Raw genomic sequence first — 19,349 nt, forward strand, 5'->3', positions numbered from 1 at the left:
AATGGTTGGGAAGGTCAGACGAATGGTCAAGTCAGAGGAGCAGAAGGGCATGCAGAACTCAAGCAGAGTAGGAGAGAGGAATGAAAAATGAGAAGGGGATTGGATCAGAGGATATGGAAACTTTCACTTGTGTCTCTGGGTGCGTGTTATAAAAGTAAATGCCATCTGCTTGCAGGGGCCTACATTAAATTAGATGGTAGTCCTGTATCCAGATCACATAAATATCACTAGAACGATTGTTGGCGGTGTTAGAAGAGAGGTTAAGGGCTTGTCACTGAAGAGACTTTGGACAGGGCAAGCCAGGCTGTGAATCTACAGTGCACTAGCATGCTATGCACTAAAAGTTCCATCGTGTGCTTTGACCTACTGTTTTAACTTTTAGCTCTCATGGCAGTTACAGTATCAGAGTGACATCAAAAAATACTGAAACAAATAGTGGTATGTCAAATCACACTATGGAACTTTTAATTCATGGTAGCAGGGTTCTCATTGCCACATAGTACATGGCAGCTCTAGGCACCAGCAAACCAAGCATGTGCTTGGAGCGGCATTCCGGGAGGGTTGGTTTTTTTTTTGCTTCGACAGTTGTGCTCTTGGAGGTTTGTTTGTTTGTTGGGGTTTTTTTTGCTTGGCGCAGCAAATCTAGAGCCAGCCCTGATCCCGGCTTGCTGTTCACTAGATCTCTGAATAGATACGCTCTTAGTACAGAATGGGCCTGGATGCTGTGCTCCCTCTAGATCAGGACTGAGGGACATTGATAGAGGTAGTTAGGAGAACCTGTATCTCTTTTGTAGATACAGACATCCAGTAACTTGTGATATCAGTCTGATATTCTCACAGTGATGGAAACCAAATTATCTTAGAAATAAAAATAAATAAATAAATAAATAAAATCGTCCCTTAGCTCTGATAGATTCCACCATGTTGTATTCCATACTACTTACGTGATCTGAAGAAAACACTTCTTTGGACAGGAAAGTGCTAGAGACCATACACAAGACAACCATTTTCTTCTCCTGCACCTAGTAGAGGCAGGTGCAATACTGAGGTTTGGCGCTCATTTACTTAAGTCTAATCTGAGACATTATGCTCTGAACCCATATAAATTCACAACTTCTTTTTAAGCTTGGCCTCTTGAAGGGGCAAGGGAACTGTTCAAGTCAGATTTTTTGCTATACAAGCATAGTTTCTTATATGTAGTGAGAGCGCAAATTTAAGAATCCAGCAGAAATCCCCCTTTCAATATATTGGATAAACCCATATAAGCCTGCAAAACACTGCCAGAATAGAAAAGCATTTTTATTCTGTTTTCAATTATATTCTTATAATCTGATGGCATGCATATACATTATTATATTCAATTAGGAATTTTACATTTACATGACTACTTGCCTTTCACGAGACTTAAAACTTAATCCAAGTTTGATGTTATTAAGCTTACTTAAGCTTACTTGAATAAAAGCAAGAAGAATATTTTATGCAACAGACAGAAAGTAGGTGTCTTGGGATCCAAATAGAAATGAATCTTAAAACTCAGGAAACCAGAGCACACAGAAAAAGCAGTTCACCCCCGACTCCACTGCCCCAATTTATTTGTTTTTTAAAAAAATTAAATAAGCTAATACACCTACATGCACATTTCTTTCTTTCTAAATGTTTTGTTTGTTAATTTGTACTCTTCTAAGGGAAAGAAGGGCTGAAGATTTAGAAAAACATAAGACTATGATTATTGGTATGTGTTAATAGTGTTATTTGTTTAGCACTGAAAGTATACTTGACATTGTACAGTTTCCAAAAATGCAGATGGTCCATGAAACACACAAAGATGGGAGTAAGAATGATGTAATATGGCATGTGGGAATATGAATGAAAATTGCATTAAATTAATGGAACACTGACAAGCCAAGATGACCTCTTGCAGACTTTAAAGCTAACAGTTTGTTTCAAACCAATCTCCTGACTCCCTCCCCACCACCCAAATGTATCTGGTTCCCCAAGATGACAGCTGAACATACGTGAAACTCAATTCAGCAAAGCAATGGTATCACTATTTTATTAAGTTATAAATTAGATGTATTAAATGTGCTCTTCCACATAACTCCAGGGGCATGTCCAAAACCAAATATAAAAACCCTACACACACAAATCTGTCTCTTTTCAGAGGCAACCTCCAACCTCCTTTCCTCCTCAAAAAACCACAACAAAGCAAAACAAAACAAACAAAAATCTCATAATAAAGGATGCTCCATCCCATTCACAGGCCTTCCACTGTGTCCTCAAGGCCAATAAACTGAGACATCTCTATTAATGAGTAAGCATCAAAAGGATGAGAGAATCTGTTCATTTGAAACTCTGGAAGCTTGCTTGAAATTTCAATCCTATGTCCTAGAGAGTAAGAGCTCCTTCCATCCCACTCAACAGGCCTCTGCTCTTCCCTATCTTGATCTGTTATTCCCTCTTCCAGAGGCAGCAACAAAAATCTCTTCACTCAGGTAGGACAGTGGCAAAGGCTGACAGACTGTTATTCTCCCTTCTTTCAGCAAGGTCTGTTTGGTGACAGACTTTTCCCTCAATTAACTGTGGCTAGTCAGAAGGACCCAAGACTCTCACTGTTGACCCTACTGCAGAGGCCCCCAGAGTGTACTGAAAACTCCCTTACTCCCTTTTCTGTCAGAACTAAAAAGTTCAGAGATTTGCAAACAAAGAGGTGAAGTATTTTTCTACAAAGTTCCCTCTAGTGTCAGTTTTTTAGACTTACATTAGTGTTTATCATCCATGAACAAAACCAAAAAAAACTCATGAATCTTGGTTGAATTGTGTAACTATGCATAAATAGTGATCACTTTTCAAACTCAAATAGCTCAGTCATTATCATTTATGAATTCTGAAGTATTTCAAGGTACCAGGATTCAAATTAAGGATTGAAGGCCTGTAAACTTTTAGTTGATGAAGAAATATATTTTTAGTTACAGCACTGTAAAGAAGACTCTACAGCTACACTTCCCATTACCTCTGCTGCTGTTATTATTTGGTTAGTTGCATTTTTTGCTGTGCCGTGATGGTTTTTTATTTTGTTTTGCTGCCTATAAAATAACATTGACCAAACCAATTTAAACCAAGTTTAGACCTATAATAATTTGCTAAAACAGTACGCTAAATTTTAGCCTCAAATCTGCACTGGTCATATTCTGAGTCTCACAAAATAAGAGTTGCTAAAAAGAAATCCTAACAACTTTCACTGGTAGTGGGAAAAAAAACAAACCCTGCACAACTGCCACTCAACTTCTTATGTGCGCTACTTATACACAACCTCTACTATAATATCATCACCATGACACTAATATATTAACAAGTTTTATGGTTTACCATAACAAAGAGTGATGCATGTTATAATGAATTTTCGAAGAATTTCATCAACTGGACAATATTCTCAGGTACCTGTTACCATAGCAAAACTGATTTGTTGGATATTTTAAGTGTGATTTTGGTGTTTGATCGAAGTGCTAGATTGAGAACCCCTGAGACCGAAGCCCTCTGTTAATCAACAGAAACCATACAGCATGAGTAGCAGTAGTCTAAGTTTCCCTACATTGTGCTACCAATGTTCCTCAACCATCTCCTGGAAATCCACTTCTAAGGCTAAGGGGGAACTTCAGTCTACCAGCTCAGTCGTCACTGGCCTTTCAGATGAGACTGATAATAAAGGAGCCAATTCATGCCAGCTCTTATTGTGGTTGCTGTGCTGTAGCCATTGGGAACCTGGTAAATCGCCAAATACATTTTACATAAGCAGTCATCAGATGATAAAAAGTTTCCTTGGGCTGCATTTGAACAGGAGACCTGAGTCATTAACAACTAGTGAGCCATTCAGTTGCTCTTTTTCTTTTTTAAAAAAATACTCCTGCTCTGTTAAGCAATAACAATAACAACAGATTTTTAGAACACTTCAGATTTTTATTTCACAAAGACAAAAGCCAGATTTTGCAGTTAGAATGAGTTTAGGGTTAAAGTAAGTACCCACGTTATAAAGCATTCAATTAACAATTTTTTTTTTAATTTTTATTACAAGGGATGTGATCTTGCCTCTATTTCACTCACAGAGAGTTTTGTAGCTCATTTCACTAGAAGAAAGAATGGGTCCAAAAAATGCTGAATGGAAAATTATTTAACATCCAACTGATATTAAATGGACACATCAGTGCTAAATTATTGTTGTATACTTTGATGCCTAGAAAAGATGTTTCCACTCAAGAGAATTCTATATTAAGCAAATTGATATTAAGTGAGCTTAAGCATATGTGCATCTCATATTCTCTTCCATTTGGTAATAGAGGCAGAGTGGTTTGTTTTGTTTGTTTTTTGTTAAAGGACATGGCAGCCCAACATATAAGAGCATATTCAAACTCTTGTACAATAAAAATTCTTAGCAAATATATATCAAGGACTGTGCCTTAAAATCATATTCTTAAATGAACAAAACTAAGCCCAATAGAAATAATGACCAATACAATAAACCAAATCAATAGGGAAGTATCCCAGCAGAAAAGGTTGGAATTGTAAAATGCCCAAGTTGAATAACCAGTCAGATGAAATAGCTCTAAAAATCTTCCACAATTAAAGCCAACCGTATTCTGTGTTTGAACACAATTGCCAGCAATCCCACTACTAGGAGAAGTCAGCCAGGGGGGAACAGAACAAACAATAACTTCTTGCATTTTTACAGAAACATTGATAACTCATGATTTATCTGAAGAGCTCTGCATTTTTCTATAATACAGTATTAAGTATGTTTGGAAAACAGATATAATTTTAGAAAACTGAAGCAAAGACAACATATGTGTACACTGTAAAACAATTTGTAACATAGCTGATAATTTTGGGGGCCTATGATAAATCAATCGCTTAAGAATGGGGAAGCTGAATGATGGGAATGCTAACTTATCTCATAATCAAAAGTCATGTGCTAAAATTCCAAACGAGCTGGTATATTTTCTGAGTGAGTTAGTTTGTTTTTAATATGGAGGCGACCATTTCTAAATGTATTTAATTTCTGGAGACTTTGCTATTGGGCAGTGCAATGTACACTGACAAATATGGAACAAACAAAGATTTTTCTCTCTACATATACAAAGGATGTATAATGGCAGAAATAATTTTAGTGATTTTGAGAGCTATCAACTTGAGATACCTTAGAGTGATTGATTTTCAGAGAATGAGTGCTCTACACTTTCACAAAAATCAGTGGCCTTTAAGCTGTCTCCATTTGGCCATCCAAAAACTGAGACAACTACAATCCCTAGTCATTACTCTAGAGTTCTTAATATCTACAATCTTCCTTCTACATAAAGTCACTAGATGGCGCTATATATCTAGCTAGAACAATAATTTCTACATACTGTAGGAATTCTAGAATAATAACTCTATTACATTCACCCTGAAACGCAGAGTACCTGCACATACTTGTGGCCTCTGACAATTCTCTTTACAATAAAGCTGTTGTGAATCACCATCTGAAGGGAAGATGATTGGTTTGGCATAGCAATTTACAGCATCAGGAAATAGATAATACTCACAATATAAAATAGAAACTAATGTAAGATCTTGCTATTACATTTCAAAAACTAAATGGGCCCGAACCTGCACATTCTTATTCACTTGAATACGGTATTATAACTAACCAGAGCAGAATTACTCACAGGAATAAAAACTACATGAGTGAGAGAGAATTTGCAGGAACTGCTCATATATTAATATATAAATATTGTAGTTGTGACACAAAACAAAAAGTTTCAGGAACATTCACACACAGGCCCCAAACTGGAAGCATGTGCTTAAGTCCATCCCTATTTAATATAGTACTTAGGAACATCAGTAAATCCCACTGCAGTCAATAGGACTTAATTAAGTCATTCAAGTTAAACAAATGATTAAATGCTATGCTCAATTAAAACCAAAACTTTCGCAGTTATGAACTGTATGTAATTCCCTGTGTAACCCTGAGGATTAATCTGTTGGTATATATAAAATGTCTTTTTGATAAATTTAAGTATATAATAGGCTTATAGATTTATAAAGCAATAGCTGAAATGCAAGATACCTACAGGTCAAACATCCTGTATGACGCTATGGCAACTTTAGCACATTTTGAGACCCTTACTCAGAAAAGTTATAATAAGACAAAATACCTACGCAGATGTCTGGAGACCTTTAACTGAACCAATAATAGTAAAGGGTGGAAAAAGGGATTTTTGCCCACAAATCTAACAAGTACACCACAAATGCATACATACCTGTCATTCATACGCACAGACATCTTAGCCTATAAGACAAGTGTACCCTAACATTTCTGTGAGGGAAAGATGAAATTTGGGCATAAGAGGAAGGATTTCCGAATAAATGCTCTATAAAAGGTGAAATAAATCACCATTAGACAGGCAATACACCCATCTATCTGTTCCTGTCTACTCTTCATCGCCTCCACCTCCATCTACGTATCGATGCTACCCATCTACGACGGCTATTAACTATTAATAGGCCGTAGTAAGCGAAAAGGGATTTAATCTCCTTCATATTTCATTTTAGTTAAAGCATTTAGTATATATAGTGTTAAACCAGAATGCATACAATAGCTTCCTCTATCAGACGTGTGGAAAACGCCCAAAGTGCTGCAGCACTACACAGAGTGAGCTTATAACAATGTATTATCATAAATATCTCTCAAAGAACTGTGATATTTTGTAACTTTGTAATCTTGAACCGTTTTAACATTTAGTTACTGTTTCATTGATTTTAATAAAAAGGTCTTTATGACTACATCTGTCTCAGTGTAAGCTCCTGTCATATACCCCGAAGTTCCTTTTATAAACTCTGTGAAGCCTGATTCAGGACGAACTTTATCTTCTGCTCAAATATACTGGCGAGCCAAACCCATACTGATTAATATCCAATTATTATTATTACTACTACTAATTAATTAAAATTAATCAATCAAATAAAATTAAAGTGGATAAATTACACAAACCCTACTAGCCCACCCCAAATCAGGCTACACCTGTTTTGGGTAATAAAACGGAGGAAACAAAATAGGGTAAAAGTCTTTCCCTGAGAGTTGAGAACCATTACCGTTTGCTTACAAGACTGTTCCAGTATCCAAGGTAAACACAATTAGTTGGTATTTTCAAACGCGTTAGTGTCCTTAAGACCAAAGTGTCTTATTTGTAATTGTACCAGCCTATCAGACAAACTTGTAAGTAGACCATTTCACAGGCTAGTTAGGACAGGGGCACAGAGAATGTGTGTGCAGGAGGGGGGTAAACAGGACACAAGAAGCCCTTTACACTCTTTCAGGGAACAGCGTAGGAAGCAGCAGAATCCTGGTGCTTGCACTTCCTGAGACATCGTGAAGGAAGTGTTAGCACTGCCAGAAGTTCTAGGCAATCCAATGCCCATGTTCCCTTTGACATCTGCTAGAGGCTGCTGGTTTGTGTGAAAAAGCACAGTGAACACTTTAAACAGATGTAGCGGCTGCCACCTCAGAGATCCTACTCCAGAGAACTTGGGGGCAATCTACTTGCCTCTTTTCTCAGCAGGAAACTGCTGCAGGTACATAGCATCACCAAACAATTCCAACATACCTTTATGGAAAAGTCCTGTAGAATTTAATAAAGATAAAATCAATAAGGTTATACAGAAATTACTCTGAAAACCTATGGAATTTTATTAGGAGTGACAACTATTTAACAATCTTATAAAATTCAAGAGCAGGGATATAATTTCCTATTCAATTCTGTAAGATGGTTAAAACACTTACAGAAAGATATCATGTTCTGTTAAATTATATAGGACTTTTCTCCATTACTGAGATGCCTCTTTGGAAACCAGTGTGACAGCTGTATTATGCACAAAGCAAAATACTGCAGACGGACTAATTCAGAACTTTCTTTTGAATTAATCAAATATGCAGTCATTTTTTAAAAAGGCATATTCATTTCACCACATTCAAATGCAATTTTCAAGTACAGAAAGGGCTATCCATACTAAAACCAAGAGAGTGGGAAGCATTTATGACTAATTTACTAAAGCCAGTTTTAGAATTGCAATGACGAGGCTGTTTTCCTGTTCCTTCAACATTAAAAATAAAAAGCACAAACATCTTCCATGATATGAAGTAATTGCTTGTTGGATCACACTTTGTAAACCTAGATTCCAAAGTATCTGAAACAAGGAAACTTTCGTCTCTGCTGTGTATAAATTCATGCATTAAAAGTGGCCAAAGGTAGTTATCGGAAATCTCATACCAAAAAGTTGCTCTATGACTATCAACTTTGCATGTCAAGATTCCCACAGTGAGTTTTTATAGCAACTATAAATTGTACAAATAAGGATTCATAATGGAATCCCCAGCTTAAGAAAGCAATTGCCTTCACTTTTCTCTTGATACTGACTTTGTAAGTCCTTAGATGGGGTCACAGCACATGTTACCGGTGGATTTGATACTGTCTTGCATGACCTTCTCATAAACTAACTAGGGAAATATGACCTACATGGAGCTACTATAAGGTGGGTGCAAAACTGGTTGGAAAACCATTCCCAGAAAGTAATCATCAGTGGTTCACAGTCATGCTGGAAGGGCATAATGAGTGGGATCCTGCAGGGATCAGTTCTGTTCAATATCTTCATCAATGATTTAGATAATGGCATATAGCAGGAGTAGGCAAACTACGGCCTGTGGGCCGGATCCGGCCTGTCAGGGCTTTGGATCCCCCCCATGGGATTGCCACCCCTGGAAGAACCACGGCCAATGGGAGCTTCGGGGGAAGTACCCACAGGTACCCACAAGTGAGGGCAGCATGCAGAGCCCTCTGTCTCCCCCACCCCAAGGGGCCGCAGGAACATGGTGCCAGCTGCCTCCAGGAGTGATGCGGGGCCAGGTCAGGCAGGGAGCCTGTCTTAGCTCTGCTGCGTGCCGCTGCCACCCTGGAGCTGCTCAAAGTAAGCGGTACTAGGCCGGAGCCTGCATCCCGCACCCCTCTTGTACCCCCCACTCTAACCCCCTGCCCTGATCCCCCTGCTGCACCCCAACCCCCTGCCCTGAGCCTCCTGCCACAGCTCGCACCCTTGTGTACCCCTAACCTGAGCCACTCCCCACACTCTGACCTGCCACCTGCACCCCAGCCCCCTGCTCTGAGCCCCCCTGTATACCCCAGACCTCTCCTGTGCCCCAACCCCTTGCCCTGAGCCCCTTCCTGCACACTGCACCCCTCCCACACCATGCACTCCCTCCCGCACCCCAACCCCCTGCCCCAGCTCTACATTCATGACCCTGTATGCGATTTCCCCATCCAGATATGGCCCATGGGCCAAAAAGTTTGCTCACCTCTGGCATACAGAGTACACTTATAAAGTTTGCAGATGATACCAAGCTGGGAGGGGTGGCAAGTGCTTTGGAAGATAGGATTAAAATTCAAAATGATCTGGACAAACTGGAGAAATGGTCTGAAGTAAATAGGATGAAATTCAATAAGGATAAACACAAAGTACTCCACGTAGGAAGGAACAATCAGTTGCACACATACAAAATGGGAAATGTCTACCTAAGAAGGAGTACTGCAGAAAGGGATCTGGGGGTCATAGTGGACCACAAGCTAAATATGAATCAAGGGTGTAACCCTGTTGCAAAAAAAGCGAACATCCTTCTGGAACATATTAGCAGGAGTGTTGTAAGCAAGAGAAGTAATTCTTCTGCTCTACTCTGCTTTGATTAGGCCTCAGCTGGGGTATTGTGTCCAGTTCTGGGCACCACATTTCAGAAATATGTGGACAAATTGGAGAGAAACAGAGAAGAGTGACAAAAATGATTAAAGGTCTAGAAAACATGACCTATGAGGGAAGATTGAAAAAACTGGGTTTGCTTAATCTGGAAAAGAGAAAACTGAAAGGGGACATAACAGTTTTCAAGTAAAAGGTTACGAGGGGGTGGAAGAAAAATTGTTTCTCTTAACCTCTGAGGATAGGACAAGAAGCAATGGGTTTAAATTGCAGCCAGGGAGGTTTAGGATGGACATTGGGAAAAACTGCCTAACTGTCAGAGTGGTTAAGTTCTGGAATAAATTGCTTAGGGAGGTTGTGCAATCTCCATCATTGGAGATTTTTAAGAGCAGGATGGACAATCATCTGTCAGGAATGGTCTAGGTAATATAGTCCTGCCATGAATGCAGGGGACTAGACTAGATGACCTCTTTAGGTCCCTTCCAGTTCTATGACTACATTGGGTACCAGGATTCCTAGGTTCTTGATTACACTGGGTACCTAAGAACACTAGGTGCCAGGATTCCTAGGTTCTTATACAACAGCACACCTCCTCTCTCCAGATACATACATACAGACCCACACACAATGATGTCAGTAGTCTTAGGCAACAAAACTTCTCAATTATTCCTTCAAAAAGCATGATGCTATGAGGCTCAAAGAAAGATTGGCTTAATATTAAGGTAGTCATCCTGACTGTTGAGATTACTGATTGGATGGATTCAAGAACCTTTACAAATATTTCCAAAGCTAGCTAAAAAAGCCTAAGGCCAACATTTCAAAATTGTCCACTATTTTTGGTTGCCAAACTTGATAGAGTATAGCTATCCATATCTCAAGCTGGATACCTGAAACACTGCGCCACCAAAAATTAGAAGCCACTTTTGAAAATGTGGGTGTAAATATTTAACTGCATCATTCATCTAAATTTAGAAACTTGTATCATTTTGCATTTATATATGCTATACAGAAGTGCAAAACACGGGAAGTTTTATCTGTGCAACAGAAATAACTGTAATTAAACCACCAAGGGGGATACTTTCAAACACACAACTGGTAATGATAGATACCCACCTCGCACTGATAGTCAATGGTAGTTAAATACCTCACTGCCATTTGTGCCTTTGAAAATGTAACCTCCTTAAAACCACAAAACTTAAGGTAGGACAAAAATGTTAAAAGTCCAGTACACAGGAACAAGGATCCCCAATTAACTGTTACAATTTTTTTTACAAAAGACATCTACTGCATTACTATTAAGTGACAGGAGTACAATATGGACCTTACCTATGGGCTTAAATTGCAGCAAGGGAGGTTTAGGTTGGACATTAGAAAAAACTTCCTAACTGTCAGGGTGGTTAAGTACTGGAATAAATTGCCTAGGGAGGTGATAGAATCTCCATCATTGGAGATTTTTAAGAGCAGGTTAGAGAAACACCTGTCAGGGATGCTATAGGTAATACTTAGTCCTGCCTTGAGTGAAGTGGACTGGACTAGACGACCTTTTGAGGTCCTTCCTGGACTATGATTGTATGATAAGCGAACAGAAAATCTCACACGGATTTTGATGGGCTTTGGATCAGGCCTTATATGAGCAGATAAACACCATGCCATTGTGGGGCAATTGTAATCACATTTCAGTGACAAATGTAATCAATGTGTATTTTTTATGCAACCGGTATTTATTTTTTTCAGTGGTAGAATTAATTATAAGGGAACACATTACCTTGTTTGTCTAAAAAGCTATAAAGACAGCAAAGATCACTTTGCATACAGTCTCCATGTCAGCTGCTCAGGAGGTCATGAAGTTGTAAGGTACCCCTCCTCATCTTGTGCCCCCCTTGAAGAAGATGGGCATAATCTGAAATCTTGAGCTGTAAGGTTAAAGCTGCTACTAGTTTCTGCAAAGAGCAAGTGGAGGAAGTAGGGCTGTTGTTCAGTTCTCACAGAGCACAGCCAGAAGCAGAGCTAGCCATGCATTCACGTGCTGCACCCTCATACATGAAGGCTAAACTTCCTGCGAGCTCAGTGGAGGTTTGCATCACTCCCAAACTGGAACAATGATTAAATACCAGAATTGGGCAGAAAAAACTGAAGATGGTATTGACAGTAGGTGGGCAATGTGTGGTGAAGTATATGCCCACAGAAGAAAAGCGGTGAGTCTTTTGCAAGAAATACCTATGTTACAAAACTCTCTCAGAACAGGACTGATTTCCGAATCACAAAATGGGTTATCTTTATTTGACCAAATATTTATTAAAGGAGTGAACTAGAGCCCAAAAGTTAGATTCATTTCTTACTTTGAAAGGGCTATTGTACGACGTTTAATTCATACCTTTGAATGGGACACTGTCGACCGGTCTATTTTTAAAAAATGAGCTAAAAGTACTTTCAGGTAGTACACTGGCCCCCTGTCAGTTTGTTCAGCTTTACAATCATGCTTTCTTGCTGTTTTGTAAGTCATTTTCTCTTCTCTTTTGCTGCACGGAAGACCCACACAAACAGCAGCAGGGGAAACTGAATAATGGACTATGCAGGAATAAACCATGAGAGCTGACTAATGTGAAAGATTAAACTAAAACAACGGAGAAAAATGTTTTGCCTCTCTAATCAGTTTCATTTATAAGAGTTGGAGGTGTTTCTTGTACCAACAGTAGGCATACATTTTTTCAGACAAGTGTGATTTTTAACTCAGTGGTGTGCCTTTAAAGTGTAACTACATTTTCCTGCATGCAATTTTGTCAACTAACTAAATCTTATATGATGGTATCTGGATAGAATTGCCAAGATAAACATTTTTGCATAACTTAATGCATTCTAAAAACCACAGCAAAATAGTGATTATGCAACTAACAACATTAGACTAAACTCATTCCTGTTATAATTGTTGTAGCCAATTAATTTATACCACAAATTAATTTGGCTATCTCATTTTAAATGTATGTGATCTATTTCTTCATGTTAATCAATGCCTGAGTTTGAAATTTAGGTTACTTCATTTTCAGGCTACAGCTGACAACAACAGAGAAACTGATGAAGTTTAGAAACCAGAAACTTAACAGGATAAAAAGAATAAGTCACATTTAGAGGAAATCAAAGTTACATTTTCTCTCTTTAAAGAGAACATCTCTGGATAAATGCCTGGACTTATGCTTGGCCATGCTATGGGGTAAACTGTATAAAAACGCAGTCTTGCAGCTTCATAACAACATAAGAACAGCCATACTGAGACAGATCAACATCCACCTAACCCAGTATCCTGTCTTCCGACAGTGGCCAATGCCAGATGCCTCAGAGGGAATGAACAGAACAGGGCAATTACTGAGTGACCCATGCCCTGTCATCCACTCCCAGCTTCTGGCTGTCAGAGGTTTAGGGACTACTAGAGCACGGGGTGGCATCCCTGACCCTCTTGGCTAATAGCCATTGATGGGCCTATCGTCCATCAACTTATCTAATTCTTTTTTTGGACCCAGATACATTTTTGGCCTTCAGAACACCCCCAAGCAACAAGTTCCACAAGTTGACTGTGCATTGTGAGAAAAAGTACAGTCTGTTGTTTGTTTTCAACCTCTGCCTTTTATTAATGAAGTTGTTAGACTTTAGAAAAAGAATATGATTATAAAGCAAGGCCCTTGGAAGCTCAGTGCAAAAAATTCTTTTGCTCGTCACTAAATTCATCAACATTGCATCTACAGAAACAAAAATGTAAAACTAATATTCAGCACTTAACTAGCATTTCCTGCTAAATGATGTACAAAATAAGATTACAGTATATTTGGGGAAGTGGAAAATGCAATTTTAGTTAACTGTACAGAAAAGCAGCATCTAAATCCAGAATACTTACATTATTGCAATCTCCCAGGAAATACAGTGCAAATCCATCAGCTTTTGTAGCTGCCAAAGCAATAATAAAAGAAGTAATTATACTCAGAGGAAGAATATAACTTTTGCATGTTCTCCAAGGTGAAACCATAGGCTCATTCCACTTAGGACAATCAGCTAAACTTCTGAATGTGAAACACCTTTGCTGTATCCCCTGAAACTGCACAGAAAACCTGCAACGTTAGTGGCATATGATAATACTATCTGTCCTCCCCCCCATCTAATATATTTGAGACATAATTGGAAGCTGCAACCTGATAAACTTACCTAGTCTTTACTTGATGTCTACTGAATATTATATTTCATGAATACATATTACAGCATAAGAATTAAGTAAAAATACACATCCACAACTTAATCATATAGAACATAGATAGCACATTTTCCATCAACAGAAGAAAAGTTGTTTCCCATGTATAGAGCATAAATATCTCTGTCCTTGCCTTAAGATACATAAGCATGGCAAAACAATGAATAAGCCTGAAATGTTGCCACTAAGTGTGTATGACGGGATTGTTTCTAGCTTCTATGACATGCGGAGGCCTATGTTTTCCATAGTTGTTCTGTATTAAATACATTAAGACACTCCAGGGAATAAATATCTGCTGGCAACTACTGCAAGACTCAGGTGGTGTTGTGAGGCATAAGGCCAAAGGCTAAGTGTTTAAACATGAAAAAGTGCAATAATCCCTTAGAAATAAACCATGAGAGGTATCTTATTGCTAAAACGAAAACACTCTTAGAAATAGAAGAACACATCAAGCCTGTGCTTTTACATTTAGCATTACAACATAGGCTTAACACTTTGGGCACAAGTAGACCCCTCTGTCCATCAGTAATGGTATCCGGTAAATACACAGGTCTGAATGATTTCCTCATTTTTATGAACAAATAAAACACTCCAGGCAGTGTATTTCAGGGAAATGATTACATATTGGGGGCGGTTAAAGTCAGTTGGCCTTCTATGCATGTCTGACAGAACCAAAACCCCACTGTCTGATTGCTTAATTATTTACATAGATATGAATGACATCATTGCCAGTCAGTGAGAAGCTCATTTGTATTTGAGTTCCAAAGTCATTTCTAGGGAAAATATTATGTGTCTATTGGACATTATAGAAAATAAGTGCATTGTTAAGTTAAGGAAAGAAAACGTACTCTCTAGTCTACTAGGAGTATGGAAGGATGTGCTGCCTCTGTCTCTCCTCCAGCCTCTCATTTGCTCTCTAACATAAACCAGTACTGACCAGCTGGGTTGAAGTTGAATCAGAACCCTCAGGGGTCCTCAAACTTCATTGCACCACGACCCCCTTCCGACAACCAAAATTACTACACGACCCCTTTAGAGGGGGCCAAAGCCTGAGCCTGCCCGAGCCCCACTGCCCATGGGGAGGGGAGGCAAAGCCCCACTTGGCTCCAGACCCCAGCAAGTCTAACGTCAGCCCCGACGACCCCATAAAAACAGGGTCCCCACCCACAGTTTGAAACCGCTGCATTAAAGTGACAGTAAACAAATACAGTCCATTTGAAACACAATACGCATAAAATAGAAGAACCAGTTTCATGTTACAAAGCGTCAGAGTAGTAGGGATTGTGGGAAAGGTTGTAAAACAACTACTTGCAAAGTATGTGAGGTAAACAAGCATGAACAGTTGCTTTCAATGCAAATCTGTCTGTACTCAAGTTGGGTAAAATTTGGGGTGAGGGCAGGTGATGAAAGCTTTACATTTTTACAGGAAACGTGTTTCACTTTTATTCTTGGACAATGTTCTTTTTCACAAAGAAGCACCTATATCACATCAAAAAGTGCTGTAACTCTATAGAGTTTTAATTTATCTTCAAGGAAAACACACACCCAAATCACCTCGCTTTTGATAAAGGAGCAGTCAAGATTTGCAATAATATTGCTGATAGTTAATTCTATGACTTTCCAAATCAAATCAGGCAGGCAACACCAAAACTAGAATAATCTAACCCTAACCTTAATCTATCAGGTGGTTTGCCTTGCAGTTGGCCCTGATCCTGCAACTGGATTCATAGCTGGGTGGATCCTTGCCCCAAGTTAGAGCTCCACTGACATTAGTGGGGCTCCAAACCAGTGCAAGGGCTACGTGGTGTGGATGCAGTTGCAGGATGGTGTACCAAGCATGTGCAGCTATTCTGTAATAACTATATTTATTTAATAGCATAAGTAATACACAGAGTACCAGGACAAGGCTTCAAATAAAGGGCATCAAATCATTTTCCTTACCTATTTTAATGATGCTGCTCAGTTCATATAAGAGAAGTTGGTTGTCTCCTCCTGTATCCAACCGTTGTTCTATGTAGCTGTTCAGTTCATACACCACTCCTTGCATATTTGTATCCTGATACTATTGAACCAAAGAGGAAAAACCCAGTTTAGAACAAACATATTCTACAACTTGAAAAAAGTGTTCTCAACATATGTATACAAAAATACAGAGAGGATGTAATGTATCTAATCAATCCTCAATTGTCAGCCCTAACCCAATTGCCTGAATATTCACACCATGTGATATGAATTAGCATTTCATGCTGTAGACAGCTAGTCAATTGTTCAAAATGTATTGATCAATTATTAATTGGCTACACATGGCCAGAGTCACGATCATATCTCAAGAAACTGATGTGACAGTTAATAGGTAGGTACCCTTCATATGCCTCCCCTTAACTCCTTCCTCCATTATAAACAAGGCTGCTATTTTTGCCTCCACCTTCTGACTTCATTACCTACTTCTCTAGTACTCCAACGGATGTGTGTCTGTTTTCCCCTCACAGCCTCATATAGCTATCTACATTTTGGAGACTCAACCATGTCCTAGAATCCTCTCCATCAGATGTCACAGTGCGTCAGAGCTTCCTGGCAACTGATATTGAGGTTACTGGAGTGCACTGGAACCCAAACATGTTGGTTCATGAGCCATCATTTTTGCAGTAGGGAGCATCAGAGTTTTGAGGAGCTAACACAAGCAACTCAGACCTTGAAATACTGCATCGGCTGGCACAAAGTGTTGTATGTTGTATACGAGTTATACAATAGTTACAGAAACAGTAGAAATGCTAGCTGCTGTGGCTTAATAGGCATTCATTGCAAATAAAAATGAAAGAGAAAACTGGGAGGGAAAAGAGTTTAACTTCAATAATTAGGACATTGAAGTGGAGGCAATTGGGAAGCTGGCTGCTGTGAAGAGCTGCTGGTATGAAAATATAGGAGTTCCTACAAATAATTCAGGTAACCTCCAACCCTCCCTACAACGTTGTGGGGAAAAGGAGGTGCAGTCTCAAACCCCATTCCCAAAAGCCTCAACTGCATCCCGGTTGTCAAAAACCTCAAGAGACAGGTATGCATTTCCTGGGTGGAAGTACAATTGTATAGGGAATGCTCCTGTGTAGCATAATACCATGGCAAATACAGCATCATAAAAGGCAGTATATGACAGTGAGCACAGGTTCAGGACCATAACCAAAACTGGTGAGGTAGTTACTGGAAAGAGGAGAAGAAGCCCAGAGTATAGTAAATTATGTAACTGGGCCAAAAATAAAACAAAAAGCAGAAAGTAGTAGGTGAAATGTGCACAAATGAATGCTGTGTGAAAAAGCCACTAGGTCGCATTCTCCTGCCAGCTTACACTGTAGACCAAAATATGATTAGGTCAGATCTGTACTGGTAGTATTAAGGATTATGCCATAATAAGATTCTGAGCATCACAACCTGTCATTTTACATGAATAAATAGAGCTGCATTTGTATGCTGCTCTAAAGCCTTTCCGTAAGAACATAAGAATGGCCCTACTGGGTCAGACCAAAGGTCCATCTAGCCCAGTATCCTGTCTTCTGACAGTGGCCAGTGCCAGGTGCCCCAGAGGGAATAAATAGAACCGGTAATCATCAAGTGATCCATCCCCTGTTGCTCATTCCCAGCTTGGCTAGGGACACCATTCCTGCTCATGCTGGCTAATAACCACTGACGGATCTATCTGCCATGAAATTATCTAGTTCTTTTTTGAACCCTGTTATTGTCTTGGCCTTCACATCATCATCAGGCAAGGGGTTCCACAGGTTGACTGTGCGTTGTGTGAAGAAATACTTCCTTTTCTTTGTTTTAAACCTGCTGCCTATTAATTTCATTTGATTACCCCTAGTACTGTGTTATAAGTACTAAACAACACTTCCTTATCTACTTTCTCTACATCAGTCATGATTTTATAGACCTCAATCATATCTCCCCTTAGCCGAATCTTTTCCAAGCTGAAAAGTCCCAGTCTTATTAATCTCTCCTCATATGGAAGCCATTCCATACCGCTAATCATTCTTGTTGCCCTTTTCTGAACTTTTTCAATTCCAATATATCTTTTTTTTAAGATGGAGTGACCACACCTGCACACAGTATTCAAGATGTGGGTGTACCATGGATTTATATAAAGGCAACATGATATCTTCTGTACTATCATCATCCCTTTCTTAATTATTCCCAGCATTCTGTTTGCTTTTTTGACTGCCGCTACACATTGAGTAGATGTTTTCAGAGAACTATCCACAATGACTTCAAGATCTCTTTCTTGAGTGGTAACAGCTAATTCAGACGCCAACATTTTATAAGTGTAGTTGGGATTATGCTTTCCAGTGTGCATTACTTTGCATTTATCAACATTAATTCATCTGCCATTTTGTTGCCCAGTCATCGAGTTTTGAGAGACGCTTTTGTAGCTCTTTGGAGTCTGCCTGGGTCTTAGCTATCTTTAGTAATTTTGTATCATCCGCAAATTTTGCTAACTCACTGTTTACCCCTTTTTCCAGATCATTTATGAATATGCTGAATAGGACTGATCCCAGAACAGACCCCTGGGGGACACTACTATTTATCTCTCTCCATTCTGAAAACTGATCATTTATACCTACTCTTTGTTTTGTATCTTTTAACCAGTTACCAGTCCATGAGAGAACCTTCCCTGTTATCTCGTGGCAGCTTACTCTGAGCATAAGAGCCTTTGGTGAGGGACCTTGTCAAAGGCTTTCTGAAAATCTAAGTACACTATATCCACTGGATTCCCTTGGGCCATAAGCTTGTTGACCCCCTCAAAGAATTCTAGTAGATTGGTGAGACATGATTTCCTTTTACTAAAACGATGTTGATTCCTCCTCAACAAATTATGTTCATCTGCTTCTTTTGGGTATGTAGGCACATTTGACTAACCATGCTTATTGATGGATTCAACACACAGCTTACCCCGGGCATCGCAGTATATGGTGTACTGTGGTTTCTGCTATTGCTTTTTTGCATAGATTTCTACTATTTGTATAACTCCCTCCATACTTTCTGGCACGAATACAGAACATATGACCCTATACATCTGTGAGTCATTTGGTTTCCTCGTTTCAAAACAAGTAAATGCTTGCTAAGTGAATAGCATTAATTCCCAACAGCCTTATTTAAATTGAACTTTTGTCATCAGTGGAACATAATACTGACCAAAAATGCTGATGGGAGAACTATTCATTGTTTGACCCATAACTTCTTCTTAACTACCTTAAAACCATATCCATCTATTGCTCCAACAGACGTAGAACTGGATGATACCTGGCAGTTCTGAATATCCTCAGCTAAGGCATAACAAATTGTTTCTAAATGATATTTT

The 19,349-nt window shown here is 39.1% G+C and overlaps 1 protein-coding gene across 2 annotated transcripts in view; it reads right to left on the minus strand.

Annotated features, from left to right (window-relative positions):
- PDE10A (phosphodiesterase 10A) overlaps positions 1–19,349 on the minus strand; it is a 309,321-nt gene that overhangs the window by 82,525 nt on the left and 207,447 nt on the right. For both annotated transcript variants that reach the window (XM_075064099.1, XM_032790920.2), the window contains exons 4-5: positions 15,944–16,064; positions 13,655–13,704 (exon numbers count right to left, since the gene is read on the minus strand). In XM_075064099.1, the coding sequence (XP_074920200.1) occupies positions 13,655–13,704; positions 15,944–16,064 (171 nt within the window). The remainder of the gene's footprint in view (positions 1–13,654; positions 13,705–15,943; positions 16,065–19,349) is intronic.

Source organism: Chelonoidis abingdonii, chromosome 3 (genome assembly GCF_003597395.2).
Source record: "Chelonoidis abingdonii isolate Lonesome George chromosome 3, CheloAbing_2.0, whole genome shotgun sequence".
NCBI classification, from domain to species: domain Eukaryota; kingdom Metazoa; phylum Chordata; order Testudines; family Testudinidae; genus Chelonoidis; species Chelonoidis abingdonii.